This window comes from Apodemus sylvaticus, chromosome 10 (genome assembly GCF_947179515.1).
Source record: "Apodemus sylvaticus chromosome 10, mApoSyl1.1, whole genome shotgun sequence".
In the NCBI taxonomy this organism is placed as follows: domain Eukaryota; kingdom Metazoa; phylum Chordata; class Mammalia; order Rodentia; family Muridae; genus Apodemus; species Apodemus sylvaticus.
Genome location: NC_067481.1, coordinates 58,438,043 through 58,458,841, shown reverse-complemented (window position 1 = coordinate 58,458,841; position 20,799 = coordinate 58,438,043). Strand labels below are relative to the sequence as shown.

The window sequence follows — 20,799 nt, the reverse complement described above, 5'->3', positions numbered from 1 at the left end:
GATAGCCTGTGGCAAGTTGCTAGCACTAAGCATTGCCCTGTAGGTGGTACAGGCCTGGTCAAGGCAGATGTGGAATTCACCCCTGTCCCATGGGTCACAGACATCTATTTCTGACTCATATCCTGCCATATTAAAATGACAAGAACAGCAATCATCCTTACCATCACCAGTCCTTCATCACCACCATCCTCACCATCACCAACATAATAATCACACACCTTCATAATCATCACCTTCTTCATCAGTGCCATAGGAATCATTATCTCTATGCTACCCTCATCATCATCACTAGCCTTCATCAACATCATTATCAGCACTGCTTTCCTTACCATCAGCTTAACCACTAACATAATCTCCAAAATCATCACCAGATTCATCATTGCCTTCATTTCTCCTACCACAAATACCACCACCATCACCATCACCACCACACCATTGCATTATCATCAGTTATACCATCATCACCATTGCTACCAGGACTACTACCAGGACTCTCATCCTCACACTTGAGTACTTATGATCTATAGATCTTTCATTTAAATATTTTAGACATCAAATCATTGAAAAAATTATTGCACCAAAAGAACTGTGATTGGCTCAGTGGGCTCTGTGTGTGGCATGCTGGCACGAATGCTTTGGAACACACACAGAGATAGCCTGTGGCAAGTTGCTAGCACTAAGCATTGCCCTAAGACACCCATCAATGGAATTAGGCAGCATGAGTGTTCTGGCCTCAAGTAGAGTCAGGGACAACAATGCCTGGCTGTTGAGAGCAGGAGATGTCCTCTAAACACTGTGGCAAGCAGCCAGAGGAGAGGGCACAGAAATCATGAATGCAGAGATGAGAGGAAGGCATACAGGTGAACGGAAATAATAGAACAGTGGGCAGAGGGGACCAGAAGACAGATGTCTGCATTGGGAGAAGGGGGAAGAGAAGCTCCAGGTATAAGAGACAACAGAAGGAAATAGAGCCATGTCCAGTGGCTGCTACAAAGAAAAGATGGTGTCTCCCAGGTTTTCAGAACCACTCATAAGCTACCCAGGAAAGTGTTAGTCTCAACAGTTCACAGAGAGATTCTATGACACTGTTCCTGGCTCTAAGTTGCAAAATGACTATCCAAGAGTGAAAACAGCCAGAAGACATGCAATTTCTGATATGGTATGGTATGGTATGGAATGGATATGGTTTCAATTTGTCTCCAGGGGTTAATATATTGGAGTTAAATCTTCATTATGAGACATCGAGAAGGAATTTGATCCAGCTATGGTACCCTGAGGTCCAACTTTTGGGAGGTGGTTATAGTTAGAAAAGGTTATTTGGGTTAGGACTCATGATTGAATCATGTGGTTTTAACAGCAGAAAGTCATTGCAACATTTGTGTTCTTGAAAGTCCAGAAATGTGAGCCAATTAAACCCATTTTCTTTATATGCTACCCAATTTCAGGTATTTCATTATAATCACAGAAAAAGACTAATAGAATTTCTTACAAAGATATGAATAATTGGTTTTAGTTAAGGTAATAGCAGGCTCCTATCTATACAAGGCAAAGGTATGTTGATAAATATTTAACCATTGGCTGTCTAGAGAAATAAGCCCTTTATGTTTGGGGTGACTCAGTGCCATGAGGTTTTGGAAAAACCTGGGATCTTGTGCTTGTTAGACAAGCACTCTCCCATTCACCCACATCCTCAGTTCTAGCTTCTTGGTAGAAAAGCTTCCTCCCTAGGCCCTGTCAAGTCATGCTAATGTGAGATCACAGAAATTAGCATAATCAACTCACCAAGTCAAGGCAGAAGGATGCTGATGCAAGAGAGCTTTCAGGTCACACTTGGGCCTTGCATCCAGACCTTCACTGGCTCCAACTGAGAAGAGCCAATCTGAAGGGGAAAGTGCACTTCGCTTTGGGGCAGCTCCACTAAGGGACAGCTGGGGCCAGGGTCAGTGTTTATGGAGTAGCCTTGGCATTGAACAGGCAAGTGAAGGGCCTCTGGGAGTCCCATGATGGCTCATGGCTCCCAGTGGTAGTTGAAACCCAGGGCTATGGTGTTGTGAAATAGCAGCTGGCACATGGTTGACCACTCCCCAGCAGTTGCTTTAGTTCTCTGCTCAGAGCTCTACATTTAGCCTCTGGTAACAGGGAGAGCATGCTGGATGAGAGGGTGACAGCTGGAGGTTATGTAGACAGAGGCAGGCTCCTGCCAGGGCACATACTCCGCTGAAGAGAATAAAGCTGCTTGGCCAGTTTCTCCCATGTGGTTCCTCTGCCTGATATTCCATCCCCACCCTTGTTCTGCCAACCCTTCCTCCATTCTGCATCCTTGCCATAAAAAGAAAAAAAAAAGGAAAAGAAAAGCTCAGCCCAGTTGAGTATTGACCATGTTTACAATTACACAGATCTACAGGGACCAGATCATAAACTTTCTCATAGCTGTAGACTCCCTTCCCTTCCCTTCACTCTCCTCCCTTTCACTCTCTCCCCCACTTGTTCTTTTTTCCTCCTCTTCCTCCTCTTCCACCTCCTTTTTTGAAATAGTGCTACCTGTGTAATGATCTAGAAATAAGCCAAAAGGGAAGAAGTTTTTGTGTTTGATTGTTTTGTATGTAAACACAAACTTGTGTCTGGTATAAGAGACTTAGCTAAGGAATTCACCCTCTGCTTTTTCTCCTGTTTTCCTCTCTTTGGCCATGGATCCCTGACCCTAATTCAAATCCTTTACAGCAAGCCTTTAGGGGTTGACTGTAAGATAGTAGATTTCAGAGTCTTACTCTATAGTGTAGATATTCAGATCCCTTCTAGAATACTAAAGTACTCATACCTGTGTCAAGAACTCATTTGAAGTTTGGAATTGGGTACTGTCACTCACTTAAGCCCAGTGACACTGTAGTCTTATACATAAATGAGTGGTTTTGCCTGAGAGATGTGGGGCAACTTGTTTACAAGCTTCTATAACAGATATAAGGGCTGAAACTGGAGCCCTGGTTTTACAGCAATGTGCATGTTTTCAAGCAGCTGGGATCCACCTCCTTCGCTGATAATTTATGCCCCTCTTTGAAGCAGGTAGGACAAATAATTTCTGTTCTGCTTTACACACAGAGAAGGAGACTTTCCTGGTTAGAAATGGACATGCTCTGATGGGTCATGGACATGGACATGGTCATGGACATGCTCTGATGGGTCATGGACATGCTTTGATGGGTCATGGACATGGACATGGACATGGTCATGGACATGCTTTGATGGGTCATGGAGGAAAACATATCGTAAAGATGGAGAAAGGGGATTGGAAAGGCAAGTGGTAGGAGAAAATGTTGCTGAGGAAGAATGAAAACAACAGGCTATAGACTTCCGCAGGGGCTGTCATGAAGACTGTGAGGCTCCCACCCTCTCCTAGCCCATACCTGGACAGCCACCACCGACAAGACCTCCACAGAGATTCGGTTAAACTCATCAAAACAGCCCCAGGCACCAGTCTGAGCCAGGCCTTTGTAGATGTTGCCACAGGACTGCAAGGAAACATATAAAGATTAAATGACAATATCTTAGAATCATGTCCACAGTCATTTTCTAGCCTCTTTAGTTATAGACACATCATTCCCCTGAAATGAGCATTGTAATTTCAAGAACAATTATTTTTTTGAAGGTGATGGGCAACAACGCAAGTCATGGTATCAAACAAGCTTCCCATGGTGCTGCAAGTGAGAAACCCCTTTAAGATGTCATCAGGGTTTCTTTCTGAGCATTCTGGAGCATTCAAAGTCCCAGGAAATGAATAAAAGATAGCTTTTCTTATACAACATAGATAAATAACCTGTTCAGGCTTTGGCACACCCTAATGGGAATCCAATGCCCGTATCGTCAATCTATGCTCAGCTGTGCTCAGGTTTCCCAGCTGATGAGCTGGGAATGTCAGGAACTGACAAGTTAGAGGCAACTATGGGAAAATCTTGTTAAATGAGAGCAGGGAAGGAATTTCAAAGGGAAGAATATATTTCTATCCTAAAATGAAAAAAATGCTTGTATTAAAGAGGAATTAGTGAGCAATGTGCCAGTGGCACGGAGTGGGTACAGGAGGCCATTGGCTATGGGATGCCTCTAAAATGCCAGGGATATGCAGTCATAGGAGTCCCAACATCAATCAAGAGATCGCTTTTGAAATGACTAGTGGTGTGTATTGGACCTGCTGCTGGATATGGTTCCTGCAAGGACTTTAATGAAGGTGTTGGCAATAAGGTACACAAGTAGAATAGAATTGCTACAGAAGTATTAGTTCCAGTGAAGACTGCAGACTGAACGGTGACAGTGTCACAGAGCCCAGAGAGGAATGGGCCAGAGCACTCCAGTGTGATCAGTGAAGATGAGATGGCAGAACAATAGCACATTCCAAGATGTGCTTTGTGGAATGCCAGCTGTTCTTGAGAAGAGGATTTCTGTTGTCAAGAAAGTTGGGAAAAAGACTACATTCCATAATCCACCTTTGCCAAGTTCTAAATATATACTAATGGGCTGTGAGGGTAGATCAGTAGGAGAGCATGCATTTGTCTAATCTATAAAAAAATATATTACATGTGTGTATGTATGTATATATATATATATATACTCATATATATGTATATATTCCTCCCTCCTTTCTCTATATACATAAACATGCACATACATAAATACATGCATATATATATTCATATATATATATATACATATATATATATATATATATATACATTTTGAGTTTCTAAGACAAGATTATTTTGTTACATGGCTGCAATTCGTTTTTGCTCATGTAACATCTGACATTCTCAGGATACACTCCAACTAAATGGGCAGAGAAAACAAAGGAGGCAGACAGAAGCCTAAACACCTGGTTCCAGAAGAAGGCGCTTCAGCGTCCACTCTGCAGCACATGCTCATGTCTGTGTGCTGAGGAGAGGGGAAGGCTGTCCAGGAGGATGAAAGATTATGGAAGAAAAATGAGCAAAATAATGATGTGCCCAGAGAAAAGTAAAGGTGCCATTTGGGATGGAAAATTGATTACTAAGGAAAGTCTCAGTAACGGAAAGCCTTGAATTTATTACAAGGAGTCTTTAGAGGTTTGCATGAGAGACAATGATTAAGGCAACATTTTGTCAGAATCAGTCAGATAGCTACCTAGGCAAGGTTAGATATAGGGCAGAGTTTAAAGAGTGAGGGAAAATATACCCCAAGTCATATTAAACCCCAGAACTCTCAAACTCAGAAGGAAAAGGCAAATATAAGAGAACCAAAAAGATCAGCAGTTGCCAGGTGTTTTGAGGAAAGGGGTGGGGGTGGTCAGGGAAGAGAAAGAGACCCAGGTAGAGCAGAGGTAGAGAAACTACTTACAGCACATTGTACTGTGACATTGGGCAGATGATATTATACACTTCCCTGAACCTATAGAACTGTCAACTGTTCTTCCAAACAGTGAATCCCAACATAGTCTTAGACTTCAGTTTAGAGCAGTATATTGACACTGTACATGTTACATTAACCTGTTATTTTAGGATCATTGTAGCTGTGATGAAACACTTTGACCAAAAAGGAAGCTGGAGAGGAAAGGGTTTATTTGACTTACACTTCCACAGCCTTGTTCATCACTGAAAGAAGTCAGCACAGGAACTCCACAGGAGTGGAGGCAGAGGCCACGAGAAGTGCTGCTTACTGGCTTCCTCAGCCTGCTTTCTTATAGAACCCAGGACCTCCAGCAGAGGCACCACCCACAATGAGCTGGGCGCTTCCACATCAGTCACTGACTGAGAAAATGCCCTATGTGCTTGCGTCCAATCTGATCTTATGAAGGCATAGCCTCAATTGAGTCATCCTCTCCAGTGACTCTGGCTGTGCCAGTTTGACTTATAACTACCCAAAGCACCTTAATGTAATATACTTTATAGGGGAACTGTGTGGGAGGAAGGAAGAGTACATGGGGGTGCTGTGTAGCAGTTGTAATCCAAATTTGAAAATGCTCTACAAAGAAAACTACTAATAAAATAAAGAAAAACTTGTTGTTCTCATCTATTCATCCAACAAATATTAATTGAGCAGGTACTATCTGCTAGAGAATGCTTTAGAACATGAGGAATCAACAGTACCTAGGATAGAAAAGAAAGGCCTTTCTGGGCCTTCTTGTGAGAAAAAATACAATGAACAAGAACACACACATCAAATGGGGAGAGTCAAACTGCAGTCAGAACGAGGATGACATGGCAGCCTTAGGGATAGTAGTTAGGATGTCTCTAGGAAAAGGAGGGGATGCCAGGAACTGAGCTTTATTCTCCCTATAGGTTGAGAATGTTACCTATTCATCTATCTATGTATTTATCTGTATATCTATGTACCTATATATCTATGTACCTTTCTATGTATTATGTATATATGTATGCATCTATCTATCTATCTATCTATCTATCTATCTATCTATCTATCTATCTATCTATCTATCTATCTATCTATCCATCTATCTATGCATGCATGCATCTATCTAATCTATCTATCTATCTATCTATCTATCTATCTATCTATCTATCTATCCATCTATCCATCTATCTATGCATGCATGCATCTATCTAATCTATCTATCTATCTATCTATCTATCTATCTATCTATCTATCTATCTATCTATCCATTCATCCTCACACACACATCCTTTGTATGTACATAAGTATGTATGTATGTATATATGTATATATATATTCATGTAGGTGTATAACTGTGTATATCAACCTAATAAACACTATGGACCCTAAGTCAGAAATTCAGGAACAAAATCCTATGCTTAACATAGTGGTTTGAAAGCTTTTCAAGTTTTATCCCTTTTATGAACGTAGACAATACATAAAGCCTTAAAGGGATTTCCATAGTGTCCTAATCTCATTATTCCCTGAGAACCAGCAGCAGAATCCAAGTCACCCCACTTGCGCACTGTACACATCTCTTGGTGTAGTTGGTAAGTAGGAGCATCACCAAGCCATGAGGCAAAGCCCTTGACCTGGAATCAGGACAGGTCACAGCAAAAAGATGAAAGTGGAGGGTGGTGAGGGGAAATCCATGGTGATGACGGATTTGCACTGGGGAACTAAGGGTGCAAACAGGCAGGGTGACTGAAGTTTCCATCTGAGTGATGGGGTGGGAAATATGACAGGGAAAAGTGGCAAGCTCCTCCCAATGTGGGGAAGACCCACTGCACCAGAAACCTTTTATGTAATTGGAGCCAGGACTAGAATATGGGTGAAGATGAGGACAGATGAACAGTCATCAGAAGTTAAAATGGAAATTCTGCTAAAGGAAAAGCATATGGGATAGGGAGACCAAGAGAGGAGAGGTGGAAAAATGGCATTGGGAAAGCAGAGGGAGTCAGAAGTTTTGAGACACAGTCATGACTCTTACAAGTGCCCCTCACCCCTTGGTTTAGAAATCATTCCAAATGTTCCCAGTTTCAAAGTCATTGGCTTTTTCTGCAGTAGTCTCTGTATTAAGGTCAAAGGGAAATTATTGCTGCTGTAATATGAGGTGTAGATGCCATTCTGCAATAAATGGCCATGCAAGATCACTTCTGCCTGCAAATGGGACCATTACTTCATCGGAAAGAGCTCCTCTTAACAAGTCCTAGCTGCAGAATGGGGGTGCCAGTGTAGGACAGGTGGCTGTGCTGAGTCATTTCTGACTTAGGGCGAGACCATCATTGCCTCAGGGTCAGGCTGTTGTGAACCATGATAAATCCCAACTACAATTATTCTAGGACACAGTGGCATTGAAACACTGCCTGACAGTCTATGTGTAGACCCTGCACATAAAAGCAACCCTTAAATGACTGTGCAAAGTTTCTCTTGGCTGTTTTGCCCATTCCAGCTCTGCTGCAGCATTCTAATCAGCTCTATGGCTTTCTTCTGAGGTTGGTGGATTCATTTATGGCTCATATGTCACCTACTTGTCAAATCCCATGCCTGGCAAGATGAATAGGTCTTCTCAGTGTTAATTGACTGTGTCTAAGGACTCTGGCTAGAAAATGGAAAAAGTTCTCCATTTTCCCTTTGTCCACATTTCCACGTTGTTCTAGGACCACCCAGGCCCTGCAACTGTGTTCGTGGAGTTGTCTGGGCTGGTGTCCTGATGGAATTCCTGTGACCGAAGTGCAGGGGGACACAGCCTACAGCCCTAGGCCTCCTCTTTCCTAGATTGTCATTTGGCTTTACTTCCCTTAAGCCTTGCATTATATCTTTCCCCTTTCACTCTCTTTGTGCTCAGGTTCTTTCTCTTCCTGTCTGAAGACTGCAACTTTCTCTCCAGTCTCCTCTCCAGCTGCCTCTGCTCACCTGGGATCCCCATGATGGCCTCCTGGCAAACGTATTCTTCCCTGCTATTCTAAATCTCACAGATCTTTCAGTAACCCATTGCTTGAATGGCCTATGGTTCTTGATATCCAGACTTTGTCTCCATGACCCTTCTTATATCCCCCAATGATTACTAAGACTGCCTGACCACTACACTGTGCTTCGTTTTAGTCTCTACTCTGGAACAATGTAAGCAGAATTTATTATTGTTAGAGTCATAACAGACATCAAAATGCATGACAGCTCTGCCCACCTCTCATTACTTTTCTCCTCACAGTAGCCAGGCTCTAGGAGAAAAGCTCAGGAGTGAAGCTGATGAGGACTGGGTCCTTAGAACTAGGTTCTGGCTTTAAAGCCAGGCTTTAGACCTTACTATGTTAAAGTGTTACATCTCAGGACTCAAACAGCCTTGGGTCTTATAAGCCCCTCAATGATTTTTCTCACTAGTAACCACTGTGTCTGTCCCCCTGTTATGGAATATTCCAAGGCCTAAAGTTTGTAGGTTACTCATTGTGGTATTTCAGCAAAAATTAGTCCAATCAATTAGTCCATGCATGTCTTTTCCCTGAAGATAGACTGGGCTATATTGAACCTATACATATGCCTATCATCTTTTCATTATTGATCTACCAGCTCTATCTATTTGTCTATATCATCCAAAGAGTCCCCTAGGGCTCTCCTATGTTCCTTCTGTGTCCTCACTGAAAATCCCAGTTCCTTGTCCACTCCTGACCCAGCTGGCTACAGGTTTTACCAGCAGGCTTGAGTTAAGCAGGGGTCTTGAGGATTCCTGGGCACTGGTAAAGATGTTTAGGTTGCTTCTCAAACCTAAAGAAACTGGCCCCAGTTATGAAGAAAATTTCTTAAACATATGAGCCACATCTACTGGTTTGCGGCTGAGGAGATTCCTAGACAGAATATCCTGGCCTGTCACAATTCATCTTCAGAGATAAGTCCCAGTACTCTACACATTTCTCTACTAAGAGTTTGACACAGATCCCCCTACTACCTAGTCTTTCTGTCCTCCTTCCTCTCCTTCCTTTCCCTGACCACCTGACCTCCTGTGCTGCTGGAGATTAAACTCCGGGGCCTATGGTTTTCTGTATGCTAAGTGAGCATTCTCCCACTAAGTGGCACCCTAGCTTTTTTCTTTCTTCAGAATCTTAACCAGTCCTATCTTTGGGTGCCCAAGGACACTCCATAGTGGGAACTCTCTTGTGGCTACTTTTGGAACATCTCCACGTGCAGTTCTGCAAGATGAAACCTCATTTGTTTTGGTCTCTTCCCAAATGACCCACATATTCTCAGCAATGACAGTAACCAATAAACCAACCTACGTTGTGTCCAGAGCATTCTATGATAAAATATAGTTTCCAAACAGCTGGGCAGTAAAGCAGAAAGGCTTGCAGAAGCAATTTAGAGAAGCCATCTTATCACAATGATGTTTGGTGCATAGAAAATGAACACCTTAATTTTGGGCTATCATTAGACTCCTATTGATATTGCCCTAGTCCATGTCTGGCCTAGACTCAAAAATTGAAACTTAACTGACAGCCCAGGTGAGCCAAGGACAAATGCTTTTCTACCCTGTACTTCCAGAGCGATCAGTGGTGTTAGGGACAATTGAATTTGAAAGAATTGTGATAAATGGCCTTTACGATCCCTGGCCCTGGACTCAACTCCTCTCTTTCTGTTTGCTGTGCTTGATTTGACTTTGAAGAAATCTGCTGATTCTCTGTCATGAAAGCACGCGCCTTCTACGTTCAAATGAGTGTGTCTTCCACAATGTTCCTCTTGGGAGATTTACTTATATCAGCAATCCTGCCAATAATTAACTATAGAAGAATCGAGAAGCTCAAAATAATCCTTAAGGCTGATCTTATTTCTTTAAAGAGGAAAAAAACGTCTTCCAGCCTTGAAAAGAAACATTATCCTAATGTATTCATCAATAAAAACAGCTGTGCTCAGATTTAGAGTCGATGGCTCGGGGAAGGATAGGATGCAGGTCTGGATGCCCCTTCTGTTTATTTGCTATGAGAAAATATGGCTTCCCAGGATTCTGCAACTTGTATACAGCAGGGGTTTGTACTAAAGTTAACCATCCCAGTTCCAGAAAATGAGTGTTGTCTAAAGAATCATGGTTCAGTAACTGCAGTCTCTAAAATTATTTCTACATTAAGTGTATTTTCAAACATGAAATTTTATTTGATCTATTTCATATAACTTTTTTTCTGCTCTGAAACTTTCACATTATCTGTTCATTCTCTTTACAAGAGAAACATAGGAATCTTATTAAAAACATATAGTATGAGAAAACCTCTGTCTAGAGGCAGCGGGGCAAACTGTTGTTATGTATCTTGAAAATGAGATTTTATTCATTTGTGAGTAGAATGTCTATATTTGAAAGTGACCTTGTAGGCCTTTTGTTTCTCTAGCTTTTCTCCAGGACACAAACTAGAACACATTAGTTGTTTGAAAAGTGCTGGGTTCGGGAATGAAGCACACGGTCTTTGCATTGCCTGTTGGCTGGCCTCTCTTGCAGAGAGTAGTGGCTGATTTCTTCAGTATACAGGATTCTCATTTGCCTTTGTATGATATCCTGGGAGAATGTCCCCCTTTACAGAGGAGCTCAAATAAAACTCACCTGGAGACATGTGTTTCTGTCACAGCTACTCATGAACCTTCCTACCCTTCCACCCAAGAGTAAATTTAGGACTTTGGGGGTTGCTTGATATGATCATTTAACAGGTGACAAGAGAAAGGTCACCTTGTCAAATAATCCATTTGTTCACAAAGTTCATTAGTGGAGTCAGAATGCATCAGGCTTTGTCTCTTGATTACCTAAGAGGTTGACAGGAGGCTAGTAGGGGTTAAAACAACTTTAAGTCTACTATGAAAAAGTAAGGAGAAACCTCCTGTCTGGACTCTGTATCTCCTGGGGAAGTGGGCACCACAAAGTGTGGATGAACCATGCACCTGATCTGATCTGCCATCCAAGTCCCAGTCTCTCCACAGGACGAGTAAGCTCATACCTTGTAGTCCATCTGCTCAGAACAGTTAAACACATAGACCATGATGCCCAGTGCTCGGCCTAAGTCCTTGGTGGTCTCCGTCTTGCCTGTGCCTGCAGGTCCTGCTGGAGCCCCACTCATGGTCAAGTGTAGAGACTGAGTGAGAGTGATGTAGCACCTGCAAGCATAGGAGGGAGAGAGTCTTTTACCTGTGCCATCGATGGCCCTGAGGGGTGGGTGTCAGGGCGATAGAAGCTCAAGGAGAGATGGGCCTGACCTAGCATCTACAAAGGAAAGAAAACCCAGAACATCTCACCCATCTGTTCTCCACAGAGCCTGAACTTCCCAGAGAACAACCTGATCACAACTGCCTCCTGTATACATAATGTTTTTGTGCAGTGTGTAAAAATTATCAAAATTGTGTTATTCAAAATGCTGGTTTCTCTGCCCTCGTATCTTGTTGCAATCCAAAGATGGCACTGTAATACTTATTCCAAATACCTCCTGTTTCAAGTTTGTGTAAACAGTATGTACCATTTATTGTCTGCCTTTTCAATAAAAACTGATCAGCCATTGACTGGGCTGGAGAATTGGGCTGGACTTCTGCCAGCCAGGGGAGAGGAAGGGAGCAAAGAGTAAAGAGGATTCAGCCACCAGGAGGGCCAGAAGAAAAGTCAACTGAAGCCCAGAGGGCCAGAGCAATACTAAACTGTAAGTATCTTAGGGATTTTGGCTGGGAGGTCTCAGATTATCTTAGAGGATTAAAATAGATCAATGACAGCCCAGGTATTGTACAGTAAAGCTTGATGAAATAACTTAGCCTCGTTTTATTCATTTGGGACCTAGCAGGAGGTAGAGAAAAACTACATACCTTTTACAATTATCATTACCAACTCCCTTTTGGACATTGTAGCTCCTTGCTGGCCTATCTTAACCTTTTTTTTTATTTGATATATTTTTATTTACATTTCAAATGATTTCCCCTTTTCTAGACCCCCCACTCCCCAAAAGTTCCATCAGTCCCCTTCCCTCCCCCTGTTTTCCCACCTAACCCTTCCCACTTCCCTGTTCTGGTTTTGCCCTATACTGCTTCACTGAGTCTTTCCAGAAAAAGGGGCCACTCCTCCTTTCTTCTTGTATCTCATTTGATGTGTGGATTATGTTTTGGGCATTCCAGTTTTCTAGTTTAACACCCACTTATTAGTGAGTGCATACCATGATTGATCTTTTGAGTCTGGGTTACCTTACTTAGTATGATGTTCTCCAGCTCCATCCATTTGTCTAAGAATTTCATGAATTCATTGTTTCTAATGGCTGAATACTACTCCATTGTGTAGATATACCACATTTTTTTGTATCCACTCTTCTGTTGAGGGATACCTAGGTTCTTTCCAGCTTCTGGCAATTATAAATAGGGCTGCTATGAACATAGGGAAACATGTAACCTTATTACATGCTGGGGAATCTTCTGGGTATATGCCCAGGAGTGGTATAGCAGAATCTTCTGGAAATGAGGTGCCCAGTTTTCTGAGGAACCGCCAGACTGATTTCCAGAGTGGTTGTACCAATTTGCAACCCTACCAGCAGTGGAGGAATGTTCTTCTTTGTCTGCATCCTTGCCAACACCTGCTGTCTCCTGAATTTTTAATCTTAGCCATTCTGACTGGTGTAAGGTGAAATCTCAGGGTTGTTTTGATTTGCATTTCCCTAATGACTAATGAAGTTGAGCATTTTTTAAGATGCTTTTCTGCCATCCGAAGTTCTTCAGGTGAAAATTCTTTGTTTAACTCTGTACTCCATTTTTTAATAGGGTTATTTGGTTTTCTGGAGTCTAACTTCTTGAGTTCTTTATATATATTGGATATTAGCCCTCTATCTGATGTAGGGTTGGTGAAGATCTTTTCCCAATTTGTTGGCTGCCGATTTGTCCTTTTGATGGTGTCCTTTGCCTTACAGAAACTTTGTAATTCTATGAGGTCCCATTTGTCAATTCTTGATCTTAGAGCATACACTATTGGTGTTCTGTTCAGAAACTTTCTCCCTGAACCGATGTCCTCAAGGGTCTTCCCCAGTTTCTTTTCTATTAGCTTCAGAGTGTCTGGCTTTATGTGGAGGTCCTTGATCCATTTAGAGTTGAGCTCTTAACCTTGACTACATCTTCTGCTCTAGCTGCATTTCTCAACACTTTGATGCTCTCTCCCAAAGCACACCAACAACAAGCTGTGAAGAGCAACCCTTGCTATGCAGGCCCTCTGAGACTGTACGGGCCCTTTCTCCTCTCCACTCAAGCAACCCATTTGAGCCTACCTAGGTGATATATGTTTCCCATCTGTCTAGGCAATGGCTAGTAACTTCTACGTAGGAACTGACATTAGTCCATGCACAAAATATTTCCAGCCCCAGCAGGACTGGGATGAGTGAGAAGAAGTTGCTCAGGTAAGCCTCTGTTCCACTTTGTCCACCCGAATGACCACCATGTATGTTACACAGATTTCTTGTACCTGCGTTTGTAAGAATTAGGATGCACAACTTTCTTGTTCATTGTTTTACCTTCAGAACCCAGCACAGCTCTAGGCACATATAAGCCTTCAGTGACTCTTTAGGAAGACCATGAATGACTCCACAGCAATTAAGTATTCCTGTTACTATCTTTGGTAATGACAATAGGATAAAATCATCTTTAAGATGAATACTGGTAGAGCTGAGATGGCACAGTAGGTAAAGTGCTTATGTGGCTCACGAAGAGGATCCAAATACAGATCCTCCGCTCCCATGTGAAGTCTGGGTGTTGGTGATGCATGCTTGTAATAATCCCAGCACTTTGTAATATGTGCATGCATATATGTGTGCTGCATGTAGATGTGGAGACATAGGATCCTTCATACTCACTGGACAGCCAGTGTGGCCAAAATGGTATACTTCAGGTTTATTCAGTAAGAGAGAGCTTGTCACAAAAATAAGGGGACAATGTTTACCCAATGACATATGGATGCATACACACACACACACACACACACACACACACACACACACAAACACACACACACATGCATGCACTCACACAAATACACACATACCCAACATACTACACAAATATACATTCATACACTACACATGTATACACAATATCACACACAAATACACACATACCCAACATACTACACACACACACATTCACATACTATACATGTATACACAATATCACACACAAATACACACATACCCAACATACTACACACACACACATTCACATACTATACATGTATACACAATATCACAAATCCACACATACCCAACATACTACATATACACACATTCCCACTTCACACACTATACACGTATATATACATAATGCTACATACACACACCATACTCCTCCTATGCACCCACTAATCACAAATTATTTAAGGTATTCAAAGTAGTCATAGTTTTCACAGATGCATTTAGTTGTGCTCATTGGATAAAAAGCTCAGAAAAGATGCATTACACAGGATGTCTGTAATTCAGAATATGGCCATGAGAAATGATGGCAAGGGTTCAAGAGAAAGGGGAGATTCATATACTGCTGGTGGGAAAGTTACATGGTACAGTCACTTTGAAAGACAGGCTAAAAGTTTGGTTAAAAGAAGTGTTTTTCATATAATTCAGAAATTCCCTTCCTTAGAGTTTCCTCACTCATTTATAGAACTCAATCATGGGCACAATATTCATATCAATAACACTAAGTGAAGCTCAAATCCACAGTGAGTAGATAAACGAATGCAATATCCATGCAACAGAAGACTCCTGGGCAATAGAAAGGGAATGTAGGTGCGAACATAGCACAAAACAGATGAATCATCATCTCCATGCTCCAGAAGTGGAAAAAGACAGATAAAAAGATTGCATGAAACATACAGAAATGAATGATAGAGACAGCCATCAAATCAGTGGCTGCCAGGGGCTCAGTGGGAGCAGGGATTTACCACAATACCATAAAAGATATGTTCAAGTGAATTGTACCCGTTAAGACACTAAAAATATATCTCAATAAGTCTGTTAAATTGTACCAAAGGTCTAACTTTTTCATACTTAGTGAATCAATACAGACTCTACTCATGAGCTCAGTCTGATGGAAGCAGTGTCCAGTATTATCGGCCTGTTTTGGTATCTGATGCTTCAGGGTGACTAGTGACTGAGTCAGTACCTTTCATGCTAGATGGTGATAGACCTTTACTGGTTAGATAGAGCTCAGCACCAACATGGTGTCAAAGGGACTCACATTTAAATTTCTGTATTCTCCACTAATCAATTTCCCATTTCTGTTTTGGACTTGGAGTGAAACCTAGGAGGGCAGTTTCCCTGGACAGAGAGGAGTGGGTTGGACTCATTTTATCTCTAGTTTGCTTGTGAAATGGAGGGTGGGGGGGGGGAAACTGACTTAGTTGATCACAGGGATTTGGATATAGTTGGCCTCAACCACTGGCCATGCAGGCTCATTGGCCTACCATACTTTCCCTGGAGAAACTGTGACATTGAACATGAAACAGACCATGGGGCAAGATGATGGGCATTGAACACTGGATGGACCATGAAGTAAGATGAAGTGAGGGTAGGGGTGTGGTATCGAACTGGATGGTCCTCCTATCATCTTTCTTGTCCACTATTGCTATTTGGCTATTCTAGACAGCCCTTCATAGAGCCTACAACTAGCTTCTCCAGCTCCTGGTTTCTTGTTCCAGACTGCCACCTCTCCCAGTCACTGAAGCTCAAAACTCCATACCCAGGAGGAAAGGCATCTGCCTGAACTATCAGAAACCTTACTCAGATACACAACATTTTCCCTCTCATACATCTCTTCCTATAGCTGAGGAGCAGGTCTAGGCCTCTCTGCTCTGGGGTTGTACTATTCACACGGAATTTTGAAGTCTAAAAAGGCAATGTTTCAAAAAGCAGAATTCCCATTGGAAAAACAGACTCCATTCCATTCCATTGAGTGAAATATTTGGAACTATGTGCCATTCTTATTTTGAGGATACACTGAGTTTCTAGGCACTTGGGAAATGTCAAAATGTTGTCATTTCCATCCATAGTAATGGAACTCAGAACCAAAAGAGATTTCCAAAGTCAACAAATCCAACCTCTATACAGAAGGGTGGGTTAAAGGCTTAGGAGTGGGGAACTGGGCCATCGGATGGGATCTAATAACTAAAACACTATCAATGGGGACTTTAGAATGGGCAACAAGAAGTTCCCAAAGCAAACAGAGGCCATCTGCTGTAGGAGACACTGCCAAAATGTCCAGACCACCTAGCCAGTCACACGTAGTAACCTTTGAGACAGATACCAACTCTAGAGGACCCTGTGTGGTCTCCTTAGTCCATCTTTTTAAACACATCAGCAGCTTCCATCTGTTCTTGCTTCCTTGTGCAGGTGGGAGATGATCCACCATGAGTCAACTAGGCACTTTCTACCATGCTATCCCACCACAATGAGCTGTACTGTCACAGGACCAAAGCACCATGTCCAGGTGATGAAGAATAAAACCCCAGAAGCCATAAGACCAAGCAAATCTTTCTTCTTCCAATTTGATTTTCTTTAGGTTGTTGTCATGGTGACAGAAAGCTCACAAACCTACTATAGAATGACACACAACTGTAGAAATGACCTTGGTGTGGTTGCCATTCCTCCCCACCCCCTGGAGCGACACCTTAAGCAACATGCCAAAAACTCAGCTGTCCCAACATACAATAATATCATTATTAGTAATTTGAATTAAGAATCAGTTTATAATGTAGAAAACAGACAAAACTTTTTCATGGTTTCACTTGTTCTATGACAATTTCATACATGTACATAGTACATTCTATTTTCTCTGCTCCCCCTCTCTCTTCTCTCTCTCTCTCTCTCTCTCTCTCTCTCTCTCTCTCACACACACACACACACACACACACACACACCTCTCCCTTTTCCCTCTAGGCTCCCTTCTCACACTCATATCTTTTTGCTTTGTGACCCACTTGTTTTAATCAGACCTATATTTCTAAAAAGTTTTAGTAATTAAAAATGATGCTGCATGTCTACAAGTATATGGGTAGCACAAGATGGATTAGAAAAAAAGATACAAAGTTGGGGGTGTGTTAGGCAGGTGAGGAATGTGTATGGGAGGAGCTAAAGGGAGGAGTCTGGGTGAATATGATAAAAGTATATTGTATGGAAGTATTAATAAAACATTTAAAATGATGTGCCAGATATGAAGAAGTCAGTCTCCAGAAAAACAAATGCAAAGCTACCCTCCAACACTTGTACCCACGGTGAAATGAGGGGATGTAGTTAGAGGGAGGTCTGTGTAAAAGGGCCAGAGACTTTAATAGGTCCCAACACCTCACCGTGAGAGGCAGCATTACAAGAAGAAAAATGGCATCTGCTTCAATCTAGAACAAATTTTCCTTTTCCATTATAACATTTACATTTTAATGCCTCATATTTACCATAAATATGATTCTGCATCTGTTTAGGTTATAAGGTCCTTTCCATCTAGGGTGCACTTTCTCTTTGCTTATACAATCTAGGAAGTGTCTTTCTCAAAATAGGATGGGAAGAAATGGTACAAACATCCAAAATATCCCTGAGGCAATCTCTCTAGCATAACGAGTAGTGTGCCTGCAACTAGATGGGAGTGGTAATGACAGAGTCGCATGATTTTTCTGTCTCACATATGAAAAGAGATGTTAGAAGTGACATAGAAAGCCCAAAATACCTGCAAGTAAAGTGCGTAGAATTTCTAAATCTGGGCATTTGTGGGAAAAAATAAAAGATAAATATGTAAAAATTTCCATACTCACAAAAGAAAAGAAATTAAGATAATTTAAGTCAAGCAAACAAAACAAAACATAACAAAACAAAAAACCCAAACCAATAATACCCAAGCATTAAGTGTTGATAAAATGATACATTAGAGTGCATCAAAATTTAAGACATTTGAACTTCAAAAGGTACCATGAAGAAAATGAAAAGATACACCACAATGAAAAGATATTCACACCAAGATATACTAGGATACCAAGTCAGGAAGCATATATTTAATATAGCAGGGCATGCAAAGACTCTTCACACCTCCGTAAGAACACAAACAAGTGTTACTATACTGAAGAAGAAACTTGTACAGTACAATGCACATGCTAAAAGTTGCTTGACCTTTTTAAGCAATTGAAAAAATGCAAACAACAGTCTGGATGAGCAAGTCCTCTACAGTGACTACCATGGCTGCAACAGGTAAGTCAACAATGGCCACCACCATCAAGGATTCAGAGAAATAGGGTGCTCACCCAGTGTTGGTGAGAGTCTAAAACATTACCGCCATTTAGGAAAACAATTAGGAAGTGTCTCAAAGGCAAGCATGAACGAGCATGAGACCTAACAGGTCCCCATCCGAGAGAAACCCACACTCACAAGCCAGACTTGCATGAAAATGCTCATAATAGTGTTGTGATAATGTGCACAACTAGAAACAGTCCAAGTATCTGCCTTCGGCCAAATGCACAGACTATTCTGTGTCCATGGGATTTAAGCTCTGAGGTCGTTTTTATTTAGGGCTGAGAGATAATCATGCTCCTGCCAGATGGACAGTTTCCAGGTTTGTATAATCCTTTCTCTTTTGTTTAAAAGTTGATTTAATTTGTGCCACTATCACTTATACTTAAAAAATGTTTTGATGAAACAAGTATTTTGACTCACTGTTCTCAACAGTCAAAACATTTACCAGAAGAACTGGAAGAGGTTAAATGAAAAGTAAACTAAAACAATCTAGCAAAAAGATATAAGTAACTATTATCTTTCTCTTTGGACAGGGACTTTCTAAACCTAAGAGTAATTTATAAAGAACCAGCGTGGTGACAGTATAACTCTCAGTGGAAGAAAATCCAATCGCCAATAAACACACTACGCGGAAGCCAGGGAGTAATTAAGGCCCAAACCCAGAGGAGATATAGTGTGACCAGCAAAATAAATTGGGACACTAAAGCAATTCATAAAGCTTTTTAATGTACCCTGCACTGAACACTTTCAGAAACCAGGGAGAGTAGGGACATTAATTTTCGACAAACAAAACCAACAGGGTACTGGAGAAATAGCTCAGTGGCTAGAGTAACCTGATGCTCTTCCAGGAGACACAGGAATTGGGACTGCAGCGTGTATGTTCTGTTATGTGACTTACAGCAACTTGTAACACCAGCTCCAGGGGATCTGACACCCACTGCAAGACTCCATGTGCACTCACTCATACATGTTTGTGTGCACGTACATGTACAGATGATGAAATGCAAGTTCGTGCTATTTGGTTATTTTCATTGTTGTTATCTCAGAGGAAATGGTTAGAAACTTGGAGGACCATTCACAGGGGTTCATGAGGCTCTGCTGTTGTAACCGAAATGCTCCCACCACATGGTTACATAACATAAATTAAGGGACACTATGGAGAAGACTGTGATTGCACTCCTGAAGTATTTTAGAACACTCCAAGAATATACATTCAGTTATTGCATGGATGTCACATGGGGATATGTGAACAGATGTCTACTCACCCAATGAGGCTCCAATAACAGACCATATGCATGTTACCAATGTTCCACTTGACAGACCAGTGTACTTATTGAGTCTATTATAGCAAGTGGGTGAGGCATTACTTACAGGAGCAAAGCAGCCTAGCCACTTAAGAGTCTCACCTCAGAATGGATAACAACTTCCAGGAGCTGTATAGATGGAATCTCTCCCCTGGAGTTAAACTTTCACAATCTATAGACTTCATCACCTTAGAGAGCATGCACAGTTGGGGCAGAAGTACAGATATCTGGATCAGAGGCGGAACAAGGAGGCAATGCCAGCAGACCAGAGCCCGAGGGTGTCTTGCAAGTGGTTAAGCTTCTGTGAGGACTGTGTAATGGCTGCCATGTTCACAGAAGAGCTTTTAACAACATTGTGTTAAGTAAAATGAAGAATCCTTCATGTCTCATAACAGCTCACAATATGATCTCAATTTCTGTCTTCTGAAGCCACACACAGAAGGAAGTTGGCAAACAGTAATAGGTCACCTCTGGGTGATTTGGCTTCGCTTCTTTAAGTACTAATGTTTCTCTAACAGAAACACTGAAGAAAAATTTCCAGATACTCGCTGCCTCTGTCCTTGTCCAGCAAATCACCTTCAAAGACTCTTGCATCAATTATATCTCACCTATGTGCACTTTTTCCAGAGAAATTAAGAGGTACTCAGAATTGATAAGCAGTTGATTAAAACCACTTAATACAGTACAGGGCAGAAAGGGGCATTTGTGTGTGAAGGAGAGGGGAGAAAAATGGGAGGGGAATGGAAGGAGCTCACCCTAGGCTAAGGGACAACCTAGAAGAATTGCTTTTGTTCAGCCTGAGAAAACATTTCCATTTGGTTCCTCAATTTAGTGCTATACTT

General features: G+C 41.7%; 1 protein-coding gene across 1 annotated transcript in view; it reads right to left on the bottom strand.

Moving 5' to 3' along the window:
- Positions 1-20,799, bottom strand: part of Dnah9 (dynein axonemal heavy chain 9) — a 347,292-nt gene that overhangs the window by 214,433 nt on the left and 112,060 nt on the right. The window contains exons 27-28 of the mRNA XM_052195119.1: positions 11,379-11,535; positions 3,402-3,506 (exon numbers count right to left, since the gene is read on the bottom strand). Of these exons, the coding sequence (XP_052051079.1) occupies positions 3,402-3,506; positions 11,379-11,535 (262 nt within the window). The remainder of the gene's footprint in view (positions 1-3,401; positions 3,507-11,378; positions 11,536-20,799) is intronic.